This window comes from Oncorhynchus mykiss, chromosome 26 (assembly GCF_057628025.1).
Source record: "Oncorhynchus mykiss isolate SJ-2025 chromosome 26, ASM5762802v1, whole genome shotgun sequence".
NCBI classification, from domain to species: domain Eukaryota; kingdom Metazoa; phylum Chordata; class Actinopteri; order Salmoniformes; family Salmonidae; genus Oncorhynchus; species Oncorhynchus mykiss.
In genome coordinates, this window is record NC_143047.1 from 19337196 (window position 1) to 19360714 (window position 23519).

The window sequence follows — 23519 nt, forward strand, 5'->3', positions numbered from 1 at the left end:
CTATCTTGTCTCATCGCTACAACTCCCGTACGGGCTCGGGAGAGACGAAGGTTGAAAGTCATGCGTCCTCCGATACACAACCCAACCAAGCCGCACTGCTTCTTAACACAGCGCGCATCCAACCCGGAAGCCAGCCGCACCTATGTGTCGGAGGAAACACCGTGTACCTGGCCACCTTGGTTAGCGCGCACTGCGCCCGGCCCGCCACAGGAGTCGCTGGTGCGCGATGAGACAAGGACACCCCTACCGACCAAGCCCTCCCTAACCCGGACGACGCTAGGTCAATTGTGCGTCGCCCCACGGACCTCCCGGTCGCGGCCGGTTACGACAGAGCCTGAGCACGAACCCAGGGTCTCTGATGGCACAGACAGATACAGAATCTAATCAAAGTTTCATAATAAATAAGTCTTACTGTGTGAAGAAGCAATACGTTTCCATTGTTATGATCAGACAGGCAGCCAGCCCGCATTTATCCACCCTACATTATTCAACAATAGAGGAGCCAAAACAATGGCCTGTCCTACTATGCCACAGACTCCAATATAAACCATGAAAGGTGAATCTGTTATCCTTTGACGATAAATCCAGGACACTCAAATTAGTATGATAGACCAGGTTGTGCACACAGGTCCATGTGACCTCTGTTTCAACCAGAGGCAGAGGGTTGTACCCAATACTACATATTGACATAATCAATGCTTGGAATTATCTGAGGATAGGTTATATCAAGTATAGTACAAAAGGTTGTAAATGTTCTTGTTTATATACAGTGCATAGCTTGAATATTTGTGTTTCACACGCCAATAGCAGAGTTGACCACAAATTCAGGAAGTTACTTCCCATATTCTCACCATAACATTCTGTAACTTTCCCTTTCAAAAGCCTCTATGTGGGAAACCATGATAGCTTTTTGTGTTGTGGTTGTGGTAGTTTACCTGTACAGGTGACTCACTGCCAGCTGGCCTCTCTCTCTGGATGAGTCTGTTCTTCTTCCATGTTCCATTGACAACCTTCTCCTCTTGCTGAGAAGACAAACAGAAACAAATGAACTGTGTGCTCACAATATCTGGAGATATTTCACAACCCTGTAACCTGATTGTTACTGAATGCTTGGAATTCCTGTTTTTTTAAAGCCACATATTTAGTTTGCAAATTATGCGCTTCAATGTACATAACGTATTCCCCTCTTTCAGATAATGATATGGGCCAAGGGTACAGTTTAAATGCATGGATCCTGTACCTGTTCTCATCAAACTGTTGATGACAGATTACCATCTTTGTTGAACATAGTCTACTGTAGTTTTGATCACTGGGAATAGTCATTATGCTCTTTTCTAGACCACATCTTAGTCATAACCCATACATGTTTTAAAAATACGGGTTTGGACAACTGCAATGCTTTATGGGGAACGAGCTAGGAGGAGCCTAGTTTCTGAACCTGTTTGGGATAGGCGTCCCGCAAGCGGGACGGGCACGAAAGGCGTCCCGCTACTGGATGGCATGCAATTAAAAAAAAAATCATAAAAATTATGGATATTAAACATTTAGTTACATATAAGTGTCTTATATTGGTTGAAAGCTTAAATTATTGTCAATCTAACTGCACTATCCGATTTACAGTAGCTATTACAGCAAAAACATGCCATGAGATTGTTTGAGGAAGGCACATCAAAATATATTTCCACCGGCACAGGTTTCATACATTCACAAATAACGATTAAATATTCACTTACTTTTTGAAAATCTTCCTCTGATTTGTCATCCAAAGGGTCCCAGCTATAGCATGTAGTGTTGTTTTGTTAGATAAAATCCTTCTTTATATCCTAAAAAGTCAGTTTAGTTGGTGCCATTGATTTGAGTAGTCCACTCGTTCAACATGCAGAGAAGGAATCCGAAAATCTACCCCTAAACTTTGTTTCAACAAGTCAAAACAAGTTTCTATTTACTCCTCAGATACCCTAAAATGTAATCAAACAATAATATTTCTTACGATAAGAAGTCTGTTCAATAGGAAACCGATTTTAGCAGGTGCGTTCTGTCTTCATGGCGGGCGCAAACACGAATTTCCAAGACTGTGTCTCTGTACTAAAACTGATATGTATTATTTGCTTTTGAAGTTACAAGCCTGAAACCTTGAACATAGACTGGTGACACCCTGTGGAAGCCATCCAGGAAGCTAATTTTCAATATGACCTTTTACTTGCCATTCTAAGAGGATGGTCTCTCAAAATAAAATTTCCGGTTGGTTTTTCTTTGGATTTCCTCCTACCATATATTTTGTGTTATATTCTCCTACATTATTTTAACATTTCTACAAACTTCAAAGTGTTTTCTTTCCAATGGTACCAATTATATGCATATCCTGGCTTCAGGGCCTGAGCAACAGGCAGGTTACTTTGGGCACATCATTCAGACGGAAATTAAGAAAAAAGGGGCCTAGCCCTAAGAAGAAGCACTTAATGACAGACTTCAACAACACAGGGGATGGTAATTGATATACAGTACCAATCAAAAGTTTGGACAAGCCTACTCATTCAAAGCTTTTTCTTTATTTTACTTTCTTCTACGTTGTAAAATAATAGTGAAGACATCAAAACTATGAAATAATACATATGGAATCATGTAGTAACCAAAAAAGTGTTTTAATAAATATCATATATTTGAGATTTGAGATTTTTCAAAGTAGCCACCCTTTGCCTTGATGACAGCTTTGCACACTCTTGGCATTCTCTCAACCAGCTTCATGAGGATTGGTTTTCCAACAGTCTTGAAGGAGTTGCCACATATACTGAGAACTTGTTGGCTGCTTTTCCTTCACTCTGCGGCCCAACTCATCCCAAACCATCTCATTGGGTTGAGGCCGGGTAATTGTGGAGGCCAGGTCATCTGATATAGCACTCCATCACTCTCTTACACAGCCTGGAGGTGTGTTTTGGGCCATTGTCCTCTTGAAAAACAAATGATAGTCCAACTAAGCGCAAACCAGATGGGATGGTGTATCACTGCAGAATGCTGTGGTAGCCATGCTGGTTAAGTGTGCCTCTAAATAAATCACAGACAGTGTTACCAGCAAAGCACCCCCACACCATCACACCTCCTCCTCCATGCTTCATGGTGGGAACCACACATGCGGAGATCATCCATTCACCTACTCTGCGTCTCACAAAGAAGATTGGAACCAAAAATCTCAAATTTGGACTCATCAGACCAAAGAACAGATTTACACTGGTCTAATGTCCATTGCTCATGTTTCTTAGCCCAAGGAAGTCACTTCTTCTTATTGGTGTCCTTTAGTAGTGGTTTCTTTGCAGCAATTTGACCACGAAGGCCTGATTCACACAGCCTCCTCTGAACAGTTGATGTTGACATGTGTCTGTTACTTGAACTGTCACGAATCCCGCTTCCTGAGTCTGTGTTTGCCTGTGTTTCTGTCCTGGAGTGTGTTTCCGGTGTCCTGGAACGCACCCTGTCTGGTTGCCGGGCGAATTAGCTTGTTGGGAGATTGATGTTCACCCGCACCTGTATCCCATCAGTAATCTGCACACCTGTCCTGATCATCACCTCTCCCCTTCAAAAGCTCTGACCTGACATCCATTCCCTGCCGGATCGTTAGCCATGAACATTACTCACCCGGATCATTTACCCCATTCCCGCCTGGTCGTCAGAGGATTCCGCTTCCCCATTGGATCCACCTATTTACTCCCATCAACTCACCACCGCTACCCGCTACACCACCTGGATATATCTACCCATTCACATTCACTTGTAAATAAATACTCACCTTCTTCCTACTCTCCTTGTCCTGGTCTGCTTCTGGGTTCGATTTTGAAGAATCGTGACATGAACTCTGTGAAGCATTTATTTGGGCTGCAATCTGGAAGTTCAGTTAACTCTAATGAACGTATCCTCTGCAGCAGAGGTAACTCTGGGTCTTCCTTTCCTTTGGCAGTCCTCATGAGAGCCAATTTCATCATAGCGCTTGATTGTTTTTGTGACTGCACTTGAAGAAACCTTCAAAGTTCTTGAAATGTTCCGGATTGACTGACTTTCATGTCTTAAAGTAATGATGAACTTTCGTTTCTCTTTGCTTATTTTACCTGTTTTTGCCATAATATGGACTTGGTCTTTTACCAAATAGGGCTATCTTCTGTATACCACCCCTACCTTGTCACAACACAACTTATTGGCTCAAACGCATTAAGAAGGAAAGAAATTCCACAAATTAACTTTTAAGAAGGCCCAACCGTTAATTGAAATGCAGGTGACTACCTCATGAAGCTGGTTGAGAGAATGCTAAGAGCGTGCAAAGCTGTCACCAAGGCAAATGGTGGCTACTTTGAAGAATCTCAATATAAATATATTTTGATTTGTTTAACACTTTTGTGTTATTTCATAGTTTTGATGTCTTCACTATTATTCTACAGTGTAGAAAATAGTACAAATAAAGAAAAACCCTGGAATGAGTAGGTGTGTCCAAACCTTTACTGGTACTGTATATTTTGGACAACAACTAAAAAGCTCTTGTTTCTTAGAAGAGAAAAGAGAAGCTTCCCTACTAAACAAATATTAGCTCAGAGGAACATCATCCAAGACCTCTGCTCTGCAGCCCATCCAGCCAGAGAGAGAAGGCGTCCTTCGCCCATCCAGCAGAGATAAGAGATGGGGAATAATGACGCCACTGTTGTTTCATGGCCTCCTGAGCTGGACGTTGCTTCACATTTCCACACCAGATAATCCACAGAGAGAGAGAGCAGGCTGACATTACGAGGGGCTCCAAATAGGCAATGTGAATTCCAACAGATGGGAGAGAAGAATGGCCGTCATTATGTTTTATGGCCGGTACTGTACACACCCTCTGAAAGAACTTCATATGTCAGCCTCAATTGCGTTTTAAATATTACAATGTAGGTGTTTCAGCATGTTTGCGGAGGGGGTATTTATTCCAGTTTTGTTCCAGTTTCGTCCTGGATTTTTTGAAGCTGAATTGTAACAGAAACTGATTTTTCTACTTCTATCCAGTCAGATAAGGGGCTGTGAAAACAGCTTTAATGTCCCAAAGGAATGTGACCCTCACTGAACTGACAGTGTTATTTATTCATGGAAAACCAGATGAGAGAGGCCTAGTCTGAAGAACTCAAAATCAAAAGCAATGGGTAATATTCTGCACTCTTAGAAAAAAGGGTTCTTCGGCTGTCCCCATAGGAATAACCATTTTTGGTTCCAGGTAGAACTCTTGGGTTCCATGTCAAACCCTCTGTGGAAAGGGTTTTACATAGAACCCAAAAGGGTTCTACCTGGAACCAAAGGGATTATACCTGGAACCAAAAAGGGTTCTTCAAAGGGTTCTTCTATTGAGACAGCCGAATAATCATTTTAGGTTCTAGATAGCACCTTTTCTTCTAAGAGTTTACTATTCACTACTTTAATTGACAATGTTACTTAAGCTTAACTGTGTATCAAAATTGCTTGCATGATGACAGACTCCACTGTGCTACAGTGCCTTGCGAAAGTATTCGGCCCCCTTGAACTTTGCGACCTTTTGCCACATTTCAGGCTTAAAACATAAAGATATAAAACTGTATTTTTTTGTGAAGAATCAACAACAAGTGGGACACAATCATGAAGTGGAACGACATTTATTGGATATTTCAAACTTTTTTAACAAATCAAAACTGAAAAATTGGGCGTGCAAAATTATTCAGCCCCCTTAAGTTAATACTTTGTAGCGCCACCTTTTGCTGCGATTACAGCTGTAAGTCGCTTGGGGTATGTCTCTATCAGTTTTGCACATCGAGAGACTGAATTTTTTTCCCATTCCGTGCAAAACAGCTCGAGCTCAGTGAGGTTGGATGGAGAGCATTTGTGAACAGCAGTTTTCAGTTCTTTCCACAGATTCTCGATTGGATTCAGGTCTGGACTTTGACTTGGCCATTCTAACACCTGGATATGTTTATTTTTGAACCATTCCATTGTAGATTTTGCTTTATGTTTTGGATCATTGTCTTGTTGGAAGACAAATCTCCATCCCAGTCTCAGGTCTTTTGCAGACTCCATCAGGTTTTCTTCCAGAATGGTCCTGTATTTGGCTCCATCCATCTTCCCATCAATTATAACCATCTTCCCTGTCCCTGCTGAAGAAAATCAGGCCCAAACCATGATGCTGCCACCACCATGTTTGACAGTGGGGATGGTGTGTTCAGCTGTGTTGCTTTTACGCCAAACATAACGTTTTGCATTGTTGCCAAAAAGTTCAATTTTGGTTTCATCTGACCAGAGCACCTTCTTCCACATGTTTGGTGTGTCTCCCAGGTGGCTTGTGGCAAACTTTAAACGACACTTTTTATGGATATCTTTAAGAAATGTCTTTCTTCTTGCCACTCTTCCATAAAGGCCAGATTTGTGCAATGTACGACTGATTGTAGTCCTATGGACAGAGTCTCCCACCTCAGCTGTAGATCTCTGCAGTTCATCCAGAGTGATCATGGGCCTCTTGGCTGCATCTCTGATCAGTCTTCTCCTTGTATGAGCTGAAAGTTTAGAGGGACGGCCAGGTCTTGGTAGATTTGCAATGGTCTGATACTCCTTCCATTTCAATATTATCGCTTGCACAGTGCTCCTTGGGATGTTTAAAGCTTGGGAAATCTTTTTGTATCCAAATCCGGCTTTAAACTTCTTCACAACAGTATCTCGGACCTGCCTGGTGTGTTCCTTGTTCTTCATGATGCTCTCTGCGCTTATAACGGACCTCTGAGACTATCACAGTGCAGGTGCATTTATACGGAGACTTGATTACACACAGGTGGATTGTATTTATCATCATTAGTCATTTAGGTCAACATTGGATCATTCAGAGATCCTCACTGAACTTCTGGAGAGAGTTTGCTGCACTGAAAGTAAAGGGGCTGAATAATTTTGCACGCCCAATTTTTCAGTTTTTGATTTGTTAAAAAAGTTTGAAATATCCAATAAATGTCGTTCCACTTCATGGTTGTGTCCCACTTGTTGTTGATTCTTCACAAAAAAAATACAGTTTTATATCTTTATGTTTGAAGCCTGAAATGTGGCAAAAGGTCGCAAAGTTCAAGGGGACCGAATACTTTCGCAAGGCACTGTATATACCTCTAATACTGCTTTGTGCCCTGAGCTTTATTTCCTTTCTTTAGGACATGTATGTGGAACTTACTATACAGTACATGTCATGTAGAAGTAAAACGTTTTTCTAATGTAACCCATTTGATTGAATTGACTTAACTTCAAAAACACCATAATTTGACTCAAGCACATTGTGGCAGTGGGGGTCTTATGTTGCAGGCATGTAAACTTTCAGTCTAGCACCTCTGTGCCACCGTTCCAGGCAGTTCATAAGGAGCAGATGCATTACACCACATCCAGGTCAGAGTCACTGATAAGCCTGTCTCCCGCAGGGTGTCGGGTTACAGGACACGCCCTTTTTAATTTCATGGTAGATCACCACTTTCATCATTGTCCTTTTCCCGAAACATAATGTCTCCGACTTAAATGTAAGATGTTTCCTCCCTCCCTCCTTCACTTAACTATCTTGTAATGCGTGTTTTCTTTCTTCGTCCTCTCCATCTCTATGTGGCACCACAGTCTTGTTGTCTCCTGCTACCCAGGTTTCACTTCCAAGTGTTTGTTTTTTTTCTTCACCTTTATTTAACCAGGTAGGCCAGTTGAGAACAAGTTCTCATTTCTAACTGCGACCTGACCTAGATAATGCAAAGCAGTGCGACACAAACAAGTTACACATGGGATAAACAAACGTATAGTCAATAACACAATAGAAAAGTGTATATACTGTGTGTGCAAATGTAGTAAGATTACGGAGGTGTCGTGACGTTTTATTAGTTAATATGACGACTGTTGCTCATCAAATGATTAAAAGTTTTGGCTTAGGAGTCTGTTCCCTCACCCTTGCTCTGGAAAGGGTCTTCTGAGGACAGACAACTCTGTAGCTCAGAGCTCACAGCAAATGGATGAAACTGTTTAGATAGCACGATTCGCTGGGATTGGATGCTAGGGGGTCCGGCTTGAATTCACCCGCTTAGACACATCTGTAGCTTGGGTAGAAAAAGATTTATTTGTCTTCAAACTTGTGTTGCGTTCTGGGTTCGTTGACTTTTTAGACCTTTGCTGCAGCTTGGGTCACGTAGTCTCCTCTGTAAATTCTTTACTCACAGGTTTTATACCCTTGGGTCAGAAGTGGGCGTAACCGCCTTTAGGGCAATTCTCTGGGCGTACCAAGTTAAGAGCAAGGTCTAGGGGGGATGAAAATGGCGCCGTAGAGAGAACACAGTGTTTCAGCGAGCTCTCGTGGCATTCGTAAATTTATATTTTTACATTAATCTCCTAGCTTGAAAAAGTGGTAGAATTGGCTAAATAAGTTACCATATAATGAGTCTTGACGGCTATTTCGCAAAAATCTCCGACAACATGCCCAACAGAACTACTAAGAAGTCGACCATGGATGTGGATGTGCATGAGGAGCTAGCTAACGTTAGCGAGGCTAGCACCATTGCGGATCCAGGCACAATGGACCTGGTGATTCAAAAGATGACTGATAACATTACTAAAGTGATCGATGCTAAGATAAGAACGGTCGGAAGCAATAGCAGGCCATTCAGCTGAACTACAGAGGATTGTGGAACGTGTTGTTGAGGCGGAAGGAAGAATTGATGCAGTGGAAACTTCAACTACATCTATGGACGCTAAGATAAAAGCACTTGAGAAACAGGTGCGCAAAATGGCGGAGCACATTGACGACTTGGATAATCGAGGACGCAGATGCAATATTCGTGTTGTGGGACTCCCGGAAAATTCTGAAGGGACACGTTCAGTAAAATTCTTTGAGGAATGGATCCCTGGCTACCTACAAATGGACACTAAGGCTGGTCGTGTGAAGCTGGACAGAGCCCATCGCTCTCAAGCACCGATACCTGGTCCCAATCAGCTCCCACGGCCGGTGGTTATAAAGTTCCACAACTTCACCGACAAGCAGCACGTCATGGACACGGCTAGAAACATCGGCTCTGATGGTAGACAACGTAAAAGTCCTAAGGTCTTATTCTTCAATGATTATTCCACTGCGGTTGTACGAAGACGCAAAGCGTTTGATGAGGCGAAGGCTCGACTCAGGAGAATGAAGATGGACTACGCACTGTTGTACCCGGCCACATTGAAGATTATGGTCAACGGATCACCTAAAAAGCTCTACACACCTGAAGAGGCTGCTGCGTTTATTGACTCTCTCGGGTAAATAACTTTTAAGCTGCACCTCAGCAGCATTGGATAACTTTGTTTATTTTTGGTTGAATCTGATCATGAAACAGTGGCGTGAGTCCTCACGTACTCCGGCTCAGTAATATTTGTATCTTTATTATTTTTCTTGCTAAAGTAATAGCCGCTATAGCTCAGGCTGAGATATGTGTGAATCCATATTGGTGCCCAGGCTTGGTTTTAGGTGGAATAGCCTCAATCTTCTCCTATTGATTTTCTTTTCCATACATATAAAGGATGAGGCTATGGAGCGGCAATGCAGACTTAAGAGTCTACATTTGGAGAGTTGAAATCCCCTGCATGTTAGCTAGTGGGAAAACCCCCTTTTGGATCTTTACATGTTTAATTTTTGGGTTTAGTATAGTTCGAGTTCAGGGTTCATATCGTTTGTTTATGCTCGGTGAGATAGAGGAGAGTTCCACACATGGAAAAAGGTACCACCCCACTTTTACAGTGGGATCCAGCCTGGATATTGAATGGTCAAGATACAATGGCAGGTAACGGACTGCGTGTATGTACATGGAACATTAGAGGGAGCCATAACCCCATTAAGAGGAAGAAGGTACTGTCTTTTTTGAAAAAATAAAATATTGATATTGCCCTGTTGCAAGAAACTCATTTGGATGATAAGGAGCACCAGAAATTACAACAAGGGGGGTTTGGTCAAGTGTTTTTCTCATCATTTACATCCAAAAGTAGAGGGGTAGCAATTCTGGTGAAAAATAACTTACCACTTAAGGTCTTGAATTGTGTGAAAGATAAATTTGGTCGCTTTGTTATAATTAATGGTACTTTTCAAGGGCAGAACATTTCTATATTGAATATTTACTTCCCCCCTGCTCACCCCCCTGATTTCCTCACTAAGGTATTTCTAGACTTTTCAGACTTAAACTCGGACACTGCAGTGGTTGGAGGAGATTTTAACTGCTTGTTGAACCCCCTTATTGATAGGTTTCCCAGCGGTATAGCTTCACTCTCTCCTCAAGCTAAGTCAGTTAAAGCTATTTGTGATGATCTGGGGTATGCAGATGTCTGGAGAGCTTTTCATCCCTCCAACAGAGAGTTCACTTTTTTCTCTGCACCTCATGGATGTCAGACTAGAATAGATTATTTTTTTATGCCCAGGACGTCTCTGCAGTCTGTTCTATCTGCTAGGATAGGAAGCATAGTCATATCTGATCATGCTGAGGTTATCTTGGACATAAAACTCAACGGGGCATTCAATCGGTCAAGACATTGGAGGTTGAACACAACCATTCTTAAAGACCATACATTCACATCATATTTTATTACAGAGTTTAAAGCATTTTTCTCTATTAACTCTCAATCAACAGATAACCCCTCTCTCCTTTGGGAGACCTGTAAAGCGTATGCCAGAGGTCTGATTATGTCATACACAGCTACTAAGAGACGGAAAAAGCGTGAAAAGCAAAAAATGTTAGAGGGTGAATTAGGAACTAAAGAGAAGGACTACATTAAAACGCCCACTCCTGCCCTATTAAAGGAAATATCAGTCATTAGATCAACGTTAGACTCTCTCCTAACACAGGACGCTGAAAAGAAAATGAGATTTGTCAGGCAAAAGCTATATGAACATGGGGATAAGCCAGGAAAGTACTTGGCATACCTAGCTAAAAAGAGAGCTGACTCTCAGTCAATTGCTACTATTACTGACTCTGATGGTAATCATTTATATGAAAATAAATTGATATGTGACTCATTTAAGACATTTTATACAAATCTTTATGCCTCAGAACTGCCAAATGATGGACCCAAATTAATGGAGAACTTCTTTTATAAGATTGAGCTCCCTACTATCTCCGAAGAGCAGCGGTCCCTCCTTAATGCCCCTATTACCAAGGAAGAGATAATGTTCGCAATTAAGAATCTGCAAAATGGTAAGGCCCCAGGACCAGACGGGTTTTGTAGTGAGTTCTATAAAGAGTTCCATGGCCTGATCCTTGAGCCATTGCGTGATATGTTTAATCACTCATTTTCAAATGACCAACTCCCTCAAACGCTGAGAGAAGCCAACATTTCACTTATTCTCAAAAAGGGAGTCTTGTTCCTCGAACAGACCAATTTCCCTTCTGAATGTGGATAGAAAATTGCTTTCTAAAATTCTAGCCACAAGATTACTGCCACTAATTTTGAAAGGAGACCAAACTGGCTTCATTAAGGTCCGTAAGTCATGCAACAATGTCAGGCGGCTTCTTAATGTAATTCAAGCTTACCAACAAAGTGCTGTGGATGGTCTTGTGCTCTCCCTAGATGCTGAGAAAGCATTTGATCGTGTGGAGGGGTCTTACCTATTATTTGCTCTAAATAAATTTGGTCTGGGTGACAACTTTATAAAATGGGTGAAAGTTTTATATGATGATCCTCAGGCTGCTGTCCTTACTAATGGGCTAAGGTCAAATAGCTTCTCTATACACAGAGGTACCAGACAGGGCTGTCCTTTATCCCCCCTCCTCTTTGCACTCGTTATGGAACCACTGGCCGAGGCCATCAGGGTAACGCCTGCTATACAGGGGCTGCTCATTGGTGATGTTCACCATAAAATAAGCTTGTATGCTGATGATGTCCTGATATTCATCTCTAGTCCCGAGACTTCAATTACAGCTCTTATTAATATTATTGAATTATTCAGCGAATTCTCAGGCTACAAGATTAACCTAACTAAGTCAGAGGCTATGCCACTTGGTAGCCTACACTCTGTACCTAATACTTCTCCCCCCTTCCCTTTTAAATGGTCTCCCTCAGGTTTCATGTATCTGGGTATATTTGTAACTCCTAAATTCCAGCAAATGTACAAAGCCAATTTTGTTCCCTTGTTTGATACAATAAGACAGGATCTGGAGCGCTGGAACTCTCTCCCGATTTCTTGATTGGGTAGAATATCCCTCTTGAAAATGAACATTTTACCTAGACTACTTTACCCAATCCAAATGATCCCAGTATTACTCTCCAATAAGGTAATAAAGGATGTAAATGGATGGCTAAGTTCCTTTATATGGAGTAAACGCAAGCCAAGACTTACGATGGCAATATTGCAGCTGCCAAGTTCTATGGGCGGCTTGGACCTGCCCAATATCAGGTTCTATCAATGGTGTGCCCACCTTTGTTATATTTCTGACTGGATCACAAATGATGACTCCTCTATTTGGTTAGACATTGAGACTTCTCTTTCAAAATACCCCTTACAGGATATTTTATTTTTCAGAAGTTTCAAGTCTGTAGAAGATCATTGCAATAATCCCATTACACTTAACACACTCAAAGTATGGAGGTCAGTTCAACGCTTCCTGGGAAGGTCCAAACTAACCTCTGCTCTTACCCCAATTCTTAACAACCCAGATTTCAGTCCAGGATTGCTGGATGCTGGCTTTAACTTTTGGCTTAATAAGGGCATACGCAGGCTAAATGACTTATTTGCTGATAAGATTTTGTTGTCATTTGAGCAGATGGTCGAGAAATATCGACTCCCAAAGCAGGACTTTTTCCGTTTCCTACAAGTAAGACATTATATTCTGAAGAGCACCACCTTAATTGGTAACCCTGATGTGTCTGTCATTGAAAGAATGCTTTTTTTCCCACAAAGGAAAAAAGTCTGTTTTATGATACTTTAAGGTCCTTTTCTGCTGTCAACACACAGAGGGTGAAACAAGTGTGGGAGAAAGAATTGTCTGTTACTATTGACGAAGAGATGTGGGAGGACATTTGGAGATATGCAAAAACAATATCTATATGTAATCGTACTAGAGCAATCCAATTAAGAATAATACACAGATTGCAGATATCCCCAAATCGCAGACATGCTTTTAGCCCCACTTCCTCTTCCCCTCAGTGTCTTAAATGCAAAACTGACACAGGCACCCTAACACATTGTTTATGGTCATGTACCAAAATACAAAGATACTGGTCTGGTGTTCTGCAAGAAATTTAAAAGATCCTAGGGGTTGATCTAGAATTGGACCCAGTTTCTTTACTGTTAGGTCTCCCTAGTAGGCATGTTACTTCTGTGGGTAAAAGGAGGCTTTACAACATCCTTACCTTCGCAGCGAGGAAAAACATCCTTTTACATTGAATTAATGATAAGGTTCCTTCTATTAAAGATTGGCATAAGATACTATTTGAATGGGTGCCTCTGGAATATCTGACATGTACATTGCACTCTAAAACAGACCAGTTCTACAAAGTATGGGAACCTTATCTAAATTACCTAGAACCTGAGGTATCAGCTATTATGCTGCAAGGATTCTCGTAGAATGGCGGGGATCTATGTATTTCAGAACTACACTGTACGTTCCATGTGTGGAACCTAACCTCTTGGTTTAAACTGAGCTTTTTTGTTTAATTTCTGTTTGTAAGTTTGTTTAAAATGTATGTATTGAGAGACGCAATGATGGTGATGGGGTGAGAGAAGCACCGAGCGGGAAGAGGAAAATGGTGTAAGTATGTATGGGTGTGTATGTGTGTGTGTGCGTACGCGTATATGTGTGTATATGCATGAGTGTATGTATGTATGTATGTATGTATATGTGTGTATATGTATATATATATATATACGCGTAGATATGTGTAAGTGGGTGCTGTTTTTCTTGTTTTTTTTCTGTGTGCTTTGTCTCTGTTGTTGTATCTCTTAATATGGGTGAAAATTGTGAAATTCCAATAAAAATACTGTTACAAAAAGAGCAAGGTCTAGGTTTTTCTCAAATCCAATTTTAGACAACTAACTTCACATTTCATCTTTACCAAAACATTCCCTTTGATTTGGAAATTTTCCACACAATGTACAATGTGTAAACATCAAACATATACTAGGAAAACTCTTCACGTTACAATGTTTTTGTAATAACGTCATCTATTAACCTTTAAATAACAAAACAAAAATGACATACATTTTCATATTCCATCTATCGTCATGACCACCATTGAGGCTGACGGAAACCATTGTTCCAAAGTGCCTATATTTGTTCTGAGGCTGGTTCTCCATAGTAACAGGACAAATGAATTTGTCTGTGGCCTGAGATTTACCAGGGGCGTGAGGGGTCATAAAACCCCCACATCTTCAGACCCTAGATCTCCCTAGATCTCTCCTCCTCTGTTGGGGTTGAGAGATAATCTGTAGGGTTGTGGTCTCCTGTAACCTGACCTGATCAGGACAGTTATGACAGAGGTAAGGCAATAAATAGGCCATAGTGGCGAAATAATTACAATTGATCAATTAAACACTGGAGTATTAGATGTGCAGCAGATGAATGTGCAAGTAGAGATACTGGGCTGCAAAGGAGCTAAACATAAATAACAATATGGGTATGAGGTAGTTGTGTAGGCTATTTACAGATGGCCTGTGTACAGGTGCAATGATCAGTAAGCTGCTCTGACAGCTGATGCTTAAAGTTATTGAGGGAGATATAAGCTTCGGTGATTTTTGCAATTCGTTCCAGTCATTGGCATCAGAGAACTGGATGGAAAGGCGGCCAAAGGAGGAGTTGGCTTTGGGGATGACCAGTGAAATATACCTGCTGGCGCGCATGCTATGGGAGGGTGCTGCTATGGTGACCAGTGAGCTGAGATAAGGCGGGGCTTTGCCTAGCAAAGACTTATAGATGACTGGAGCCAGTGGGTTTGGCGACAAATATGAAGCGAGGGCCAGCCAACGAGAGCGTACAGGTCGCAGTGGTGGGTAGTATATGGGGCTTTGGTGAACAAACAGATGGCACTGTGATAGACTACATACAATTTGCTAAGTAGAGTGTTGTAGGCTATTTTGTAAATTACATTGCCGAAGTCAAGGATCGGTAGAATAGTCAGTGAAGGATGTTTTGTTTTGTTTTCTTGCAAAATAGGAAGCCGATTCTAGATTTAATTTTGGATTGGAGATGCTTAATATGAGTCTGGAAGGAGAGTTTATAGTCTAACCAGACACCTAGGTATTTGTAGTTGTCCACATATTCTAAGTCAGAACTGTCCAGATTAGTGATGCTAGACGGGCAAGCTGGTGTGGGCAACGATCGGTTGAAGTGCATGCATTTGGTTTTACTTACATTTAAGAGCAGTCGGAGGCCACAGAAGGAGTGTTGTATAACATTGAAGCTCATCTGAAAGTCTGTTAACACAATATCCAAAAAAGTGCCAGAAGTATACAGAATGGTGTTGTCTGCGTAGAGGTGGATCAGAGAATCACCAGCAGCAAGAGTGACATATTGATGTATACAGAGAAAAGAATCGGCCTGAGAATTGAACCCTGTGGCACCCCCATAGAGACTGCCAGAGGTCCAGACAACAGGCCCTCCGATCTGACACACTGAACTCTATCTGAGAAGTAGTTGGTGAACAAGATGAGGCAGTCATTTGAGAAACCAAGGCTGTTGAGTCTTCCGATAAGAATGTGGTGATTGACAGAGTCGAAAGCCTTGGCCAGGTCGATGAAGATGTCTGCACAGTATTGTCTTTTATCGATGGCAGTTATCGTTTAGGACCTTAAGCGTGGCTGAGGTGCACCCATGACCAGCTCGGAAACCAGATTGCATAGCGGCGAAGGTACGGTGGGATTCGAAATGGTCGGTGATCTGTTTGTTAACTTGGCTGTCAAAGACTTTAGAAAGGCAGGGTAGGATAGATATAGGTCTGTAACAGTTTGGGTCTAGAGTGTCTCCCCCTTTGAAGAGGGGGGTGACCGAGAAAGTTTTCCAATCTTTAGGGATCTCAGACAATACGAAAGAGAGGTTGAACAGGCTAGTTATTGGGGCAGCAACAATTGCAGCGGATCATTTTAGAAAGAGAGGGTCCAGATTGTCTAGCCCAGCTGATTTGTAGGGGTCCAGATTTTGCAGCTCTTTCAGAACATCAGCTATTTGGGTGAAGGAGAAATGGCTTGGGCAAGTTGCTGTGTGGGGTGCAGAGCTGTTTACCGGGGTAGGGGTAGCCAGGTGGAAAGCATGGCCAGCTGTAGAAAAATGCTTATTGAAATTCTCGATTATCGTAGATTTATCGGTGGTGACAGTGTTTCCTAGCCTCAGTGCAGTGGGCAGCTGGGAGGAGGTGCTCTTATTCTCCATGGACTTTACAGTGTCCCAGAACTTTTTGGAGTTTGTGCTACAGGATGCAAACTTCTGTTTGAAAAAGCTAGCCTTGGCTTTCCTAACTGCCTGTGTATATTGGTTTCTAACTTCCCTGAAAAGTTGCATATCGCGGGGTCTTTCGATGTTAATGCAGTATGCCACAGGATGTTTTTGTGCTGGCCAAGGGCAGTCAAATCTCTAGTGAACCAAGGGCAATGTCTGTTCTTATTTCTGCATTTTTTGAATGGGAAATGCTGAGTTAAGATGGTCAGGAAAAGCACTTTTAAAGAAAAACCAGGCATCCTCTACTGACGGAATGAGGTCAATATCCTTCCAGGATACCCGGGCCAGGTGAATTAGAAAGGCCTGCTCGCTGAAGTGTTTTAGGGAGCGTTTGACAGTGATGAGGGGTGGTCGTTTGACCGCGGACCCATTACGGCCTCAGGCAATTATTTCTGAGATCCTGGTTGAAGACAGCAGAGGTGTATTTAGAGGGCAGGTTGGTCAGGATGATATCTATGAGGGTGCTCGTGTTTACGGATTTAGGGTTGTACCTGGTAGATTCCATGATAATTTATGTGAGATTGAGGGCATCTAGCTTAGATTGTAGGACGGCCGGGGTGTTAAGAATATCCCAGTTTAGGTCGCCTAACAGTACAAACTCTGAAGATAAATGGGGGTCAATTCATTCACATATGATGTCCAGGGCACAGCTGGGGGCTGAAGGGGGTCTATAACAAGTGGCAACAGTGAGAGACTTATTTCTGGAAAGGTGGATTTTTAAAAGTAGAAGCTCAAACTGTTTGGGCACCGACCTGGATAGCATGACAGAACTCTGTAGGCTATCTCTGCAGTAGGTTGCAACTCAACCCCTTTGGCAGTTCTATCTTGGCAGAAAATGTTGTAGCTGGGATGGACATTTCAGAATTTTTGGTGGCATTCCTAAGCCAGGATGCAGACACGGCTAGGAGATCAGGGTTGGCGGAGTGTGCTAAAGCAGTAAATAAAACAAACTTAGGGAGGAGGCTTCTGATGTTAAAACATCTTAGGGATAGACCCATTTTTTACATATTCACCTAAAATGACATACCCAAATCTAACTGCCTGTAGCTCAGGCCCTAAAGCAAGGATATGCATATTCTTGGTACCATTTGAAAGGAAACACTTTGAAGTTTGTAAATGTAGGAGAATATAACACAATAGATCTGGTAGATGAAAATGCAAAGAAGAAAAAAAAACATTTTTTTGTTTTTTTTTACCAACATCTTTGAAATGCTACAGAAAGGTCCCACATCTAGCCATCACTCTGGTTGTAATTCTTATGGTGTCCACAAGATGGCAGCAGTGTATGTGCAAAGTTGTGGACGGATAACATGAAGTATGAGCAAACTACATGACATTTAGTGTGAAGTCACCCAGGTACATTTGGGCAAATCGTGAAGGAGACATTTACATTCACATTACATTTTACTGCAAGAATATTGTCAAATCTGTATACTTGGATTTAGCTTTTCCAGTATTAGTAGCCATATAATAAGTTCAACATTTTCAAAACACCCAGTTTTCCTAACTTCCTAACTCTCCATATTCTTATAATTTTTGTCCAAAATGAAAAGGCTTGCTGTCACACAAGGTTAGCAGCTACATTTTGCGGCATATACGGGGCTCATTGGCCTGCTCATTGGCTATCTAGCTTTGTTTGACCCCGATTGGTGCTTATTTGACACAGTTACAGTCGATCAAGTGAAGACTGCCCGCGTCATCGGCTTTCAGCCAATATAAGAAACTTACATGTATATGTACCGACATTTGTTGTTTCTCTAAAATCTGTGATCGTGATTTATAACTGTCCCTGTTGATGGGACGCCTATCCCTAAATAGCATGCATGAATCCAAGGCTTTTACGGTTACAGAAGTCAACAAATGATAGTGCCTGGGGGAATAGAAGTGTGCCTGGGTTAACCTCTACATGACCAGAGGAACCGAGTAGGATAAGGGTATGGCTGAAGGCTATAAGAACTGGTCATCTAGTGCGTTGGGGACAGATAATAAAAGGGAGCAGATTTCTGGGCGTGGTAGAATAGATTCACGGCAAAGGTATGGTAGGATGTGAGTACAGTGGAGGTAAACCTAGGCGTTGAGTGACGATGAGAGAGGTTTCGTCTCTGGAGGCACCAGTTAAGCCAGGTGAGATCTCCACATGTGTGTGGGGTGGGACAAAAGAGATGTCTAAGGCATTTTGAGGGGACTAACAAACCAAGAATATGTGCACAATATGGGAGTGTTACCTATAGTTACCTATATTTAGAATTCCTCTGAAGATAACATCTACATACAGCGAGTTCAACCATGAAAGAATCCAGTGTCAATGACAGCCCACAGACTTTTACAATAGTTGCTCTCCATGTTGGATGCTGACCTTTATTATTGGATGTACACTACCGTTCTAAAGTTTGGGGTGTCCTTGTTTGTGAAAGAAAAGCACATTTTTTGTTCATTAAAATAACATCAAATTTATCAGAAATACCATGTAGACATTGTTAATGTTGTATATGACTACTGTAGCTGTAAACTAAAAAAAGCTGATTTTTAATGGAATATCTACATAGGCGTACAGAGGCCCATTATCAGCAACCATCACTCCTGTGTTCCAGTGGCACGTTGTGTTAGCTAATCCAAGTTTATCATTTTAAAAGGCAAATTGATCATTAGAAAATCCTTTTGCAATTATGTTAGCACAGCTGAAAACTGTTGTGCTAATTAAATAAGCAATTAAACTGTCCTTTTTTAGACCAGTTGAGTATCTGGAGCATCAGCATTTGTGGGTTCAATTACAGCCTCAAAATGGCCAGTCTCAACATCAACAGTTGTCACTCTCTGGTCATAGAGAGGCTTTTATTCTCTATTTTGGTTAGGTCAGGGTGTGACTAGGGTGGCATTCTATGTTCTTTTTTCTATGGTTTTGTATGTCGTTGGTTTTGGCCGGGTATGGTTCTCATTCGGGGACAGCTGTCTGTCGTTGTCTCTAATTGAGAACCATACTTAGGTAGCTCTTGCCCACATGGGTTTTGTGGGTAGTTGTTTTGTGTTTTTGTATTCTGTACCAGACAGAACTGTTTTGGTTTTGTTCATTCTCTTTTGTTGTTTTTTCATTCAGTGTTCAATTCATAAATAAAGATGAACACGTACCACGCTGCACCTTGGTCCTCACGTTCTTCCACCAACGGCCATTACAACAGTGAAGAGGCGACTCCGGGATGTTGTCCTTCTAGGCAGAGTTCCTCTGTCCAGTGTTCTTTTGCACGTTTTAATCTTTTCTTTTTATTGGCTATTCTGAGATACGTTTTTTTCTTTGCTACTCTGCCTAGAAGGGCAGCATCCCGGAGTCGCCTCTTCACTGTTGAAGTTGAGACTGGTGTTTTGCGCGTACTATTTAATGAAGCTGCCAGTTGAGGACTTGTGAGGCATCTGTTTATCAACCTAGACACTAATGTACTTGTCCTCTTGCTCAGTTGTGCACCGGGGCCTCCCTCTCCTCTTTCTATTCTGGTTAGAGCCAGTTTGCTCTGTTCTGTGAAGGGAGTAGTACACAGGGTTGGACGAGATCTTCAGTTTCTTGGGAATTTCTCGCATGGAATAGCATTAATTTCTCAGTACTTTGTTTCTGGCCATTTTGAGCCTGTAATCGAACCCACAAATGCTGATGCTCCAGATACTCAACTAGTCTAAAGAAGGCCAGTTGTATTGCTTCTTTAATCAGGACAACAGTTTTCAGCTGTGCTAACATAATTGCAAAAGGGTTTTCTAATGATCAATTTGCCTTTTAAAATTATAAACTTGGATTAGCTAACACAACGTGCCATTGGAACACAGGAGTGATGGTTGCTGATAATGGGCCTGTAAGGGTTTTCCTCCTCCTCTTCGTCTGAGGGGAAGCAAGAAGGATCGGAGGACCAATGCGCAGCGTGGTAAATATCCATGGTTCTTTAATAACAGAAACTCAACATGAACACACTACAAAACAATAAACGTGGCAAAACCCGAAAACAGTCCTATCTGGTGCAGCGAACACAGAGACAGGAAACAAATCACCCACAAACCCCAACACAAAACAAGCTACCTAAATATGGTTCCCAATCAGAGACAATGACTAACACCTGCCTCTGATTGAGAACCATATCAGGCCATACATAGAAACAGACAAACTAGACACACAACATAGAATGCCCGCCCACCCAGCTCACGTCCTGACCAACACTAAAACAAGGAAAACACACAAGAACTATGGTCAGAACGTGACATGTCCTCTGTACGCCTATGTAGATATTCCATTAAATATCAGCCTTCTCCAGCTGCAATAGTCATTTACAACATTAACAATGTCTACACTGTATTTCTGATCAATTCTATGTTATTTTAATGGAACAAAAATGTGCTTTTCTTTCAAAAACAAGGACATTTCTAAGTGACCCCAAACTTTTGAACGGTAGTAGTGACGTCATCTGTTTACTGCTTTATTCACTCAAAGTACTGTACTGATGAATACTGAATTGGCATTACTGACTGAAACCCTGACAACAAGGGAAGAGTCAACATGCCTGCTAAGTCAATAGATAAAGGGAAGCTAGAGGGGATGTGGTAGGAGGGGGGGCACTTTGATCATCCTTCTCTCCTCCTTTCCCACTGTGCGTCCTTACATACTAATCTTCTGTTTATGTTCTATCTGTAAGGTCTCTGAAGTTAATGGGCTGGGATAATTATTAATGTGATGTGCAATATGTCCTGGCCGCTCCGGAGCGCTGCTCTCGTTAGCGCTGGTTGGCTCGTTAAGTGGGCCTAGCTTCAGCACAGACTGATACCACATTGCAGACTGGAGTGCACAGCTGGCCGTGGCAGTGTGGCACGGCCCCCATACGACTGGCACAGATGTGTTGTGTCATCAGCAGGGCCCTGAGTATTTTCAGACCACATAACTAGACCAGGAAAAACTCTGGGCCCTAATTAACTAGGGCCCAACATTGTTCTCCTCTGTGCTGCTCTCTTGTCAACCCTGACCTAGTTGTCGTCTTTTATCAGTAGTAATGCTGTAAACATGCACAGCCTCCTGAAGGGAAACACCATCAGATTACACCATTAGTCACACTTCTATCAGCTGAACTGTGATGACAAAGGGGTGGGGCAGGTTATAGAAACAGTGTACAAGGTACAAAGAACAGCATGGACCTATCTCTCTGCTTTCTGTCACTATCTCAGTCTCTGTGGAGGAGCGACCGAAACCATACTTCCCCTAACCTCAATGTGATTCCAAGCAGCACACTGAGTGCTGTCAAACACTTAGATTACAAACTAGCTGATGTAACTTTGCCAGACCACAGCTTCTCAACACAAACAGAGCAAAATGGCAAACCACCTCTGGCAAACAACATGTCTGCCTTTATTATGGCGTAGGCTACCCATGTGTATTAAGTAGGTACCGTGTAAATAAAAAGAGTTCCATGATTGTTTAGTGACTGTTTATTGGCTAAACATTTGTATAAGACGACCTATACAATTTTACAGTAAGATGTTATCATGTGCCGTGTACATTATATATGATATATGACATCTGAAAACAGACAACAGCATGCGGTTCTGTGTAATTCTGTTGTCAGCTAGACTTGTGCATGCTGAAGAGAGTTCTACTGTAGATGAAAAGGGACACGCACCTTCTAAATTTGTGCAGAGTGCTGTGAAAATCAGACACAGCTGTGTATGTATGTGTGTGTGGTGTACACACCCCTGTGTGGATACAATTGCGTAACCAACAGCCCAGATAACATAACAGCAGTACATCTCCGTGGTTCCACCTTTCTCCGTCTCTGTATTGTGTAGACAGTCCATGGAATGTTTCTTAAACTGGATAAAAGCTGGTTCCTAGTTCACAAACATTCCCACCTGATTTGTGTGTGTTTGAGGGATAGAGAGGGCCGTGAATAAGAAAGGGAGTGAGGCAGAGCGCACTGACTACAGGTTGAGGAAGCGACGATTAAGGGAGGGGAGAGAAGGAAAAGATAAGTTCCAGGATCCATAGGGTGGTGAAGATGAAGAAGTGTGAGGCTGACTGGGTGTGTGAGGCTGACTGAGTGTGTGAGGCTGACTGGGTGTGTGTTTTGGGACTCACTGTGTCTGAGGTTGGTTTCTTGGTCTCATTCTGTCCATTGTCTCCTGTATGAAGAGTTAGTCTGAGTCGCCGAATCCTCCTCTGGGGGAATCAAAAACAGACAGAAACACACACAGACATAAAAATAAAATGTCAAGGTCACTCAGTTCAAGCTCATGCACCAGTAATCAATGTCATAGTTGGATGAAAACTCAAATGTGTTGTGTTACCCAGTGTCACTCTTTATGACATAAAAATGGATCGGTTCATATGTAATGTGTGTGATAAGCATGTGAAGCACAACATTTGTGTTGTAATGAGCCTGATTGTTGTGTTACAATAAGCAGTGGAATGTTTCTGATGGGGTCCAAATACAACAGGTCACCATCAGTATTTATAATTATAGACTGTGAAACCACAAACAAAAATGATGCAAATGTAACTGCAATGAGGTAACAGCATCAAAATGCCTTATACCACTTCATCCTAGCACTATCTTGTTTACAACACATCCCTTTTAGGTGCCCTAGGAGGTGCCCTAGGAGGTGCCCTAGGAGCTGATTAACATACTGTAAGTCATACATACTGTAAGTCAATGGGAATAATTTACTTTCTTAAAAGGTGTTAATTGCTAAAGCAATCTCTTGGTTGAGAGTGAAACATGACGCTGTAATCATCATAAGGATTAATCCAACTCCATGTTGGCTTTTATGTTTGCTATAAATCCTTTGGTGTCACTTCATTAGCTGTGAGAATGGCTTTTATTGGCAGTTTAAAGATGTGGTCTGCTAGGCGCTCTGGGCTGATCAAATAAACATGACAGCCCTGCCTCCCAGATACTCGGCTCTCATTACAAGCTCAAACAGATACACATATCCCTGAGCCACATGCAAAATTCCAACACACCGGCAACACTCAAAAAGTGAGAATGATTAGTTGTGATGTAGACATGCTACGAAAACTAGCTTTGAGCAGCCAGACGTGAGGAAAACAGATTGAGAGAGAGAAAAGCGAACGGG

At 42.0% G+C, this 23519-nt stretch overlaps 1 protein-coding gene across 5 annotated transcripts in view; it reads right to left on the reverse strand.

Annotated features, from left to right (window-relative positions):
• The window catches only part of LOC110506539 (myocardial zonula adherens protein), a 37543-nt gene that overhangs the window by 13385 nt on the left and 639 nt on the right, over positions 1-23519 (reverse strand). For 4 of the 5 annotated variants that reach the window (XM_090222327.1, XM_021586226.3, XM_021586227.3 and 1 more), the window contains exons 2-3: positions 22522-22602; positions 936-1022 (exon numbers count right to left, since the gene is read on the reverse strand). In XM_090222327.1, coding sequence (XP_090078453.1) covers positions 936-1022; positions 22522-22602 — 168 coding nt within the window. Of the gene's footprint in view, positions 1-935; positions 1023-22521; positions 22603-23519 lie in introns of those variants that run through there. The other variant, XM_090222328.1, reaches the window with a different exon arrangement.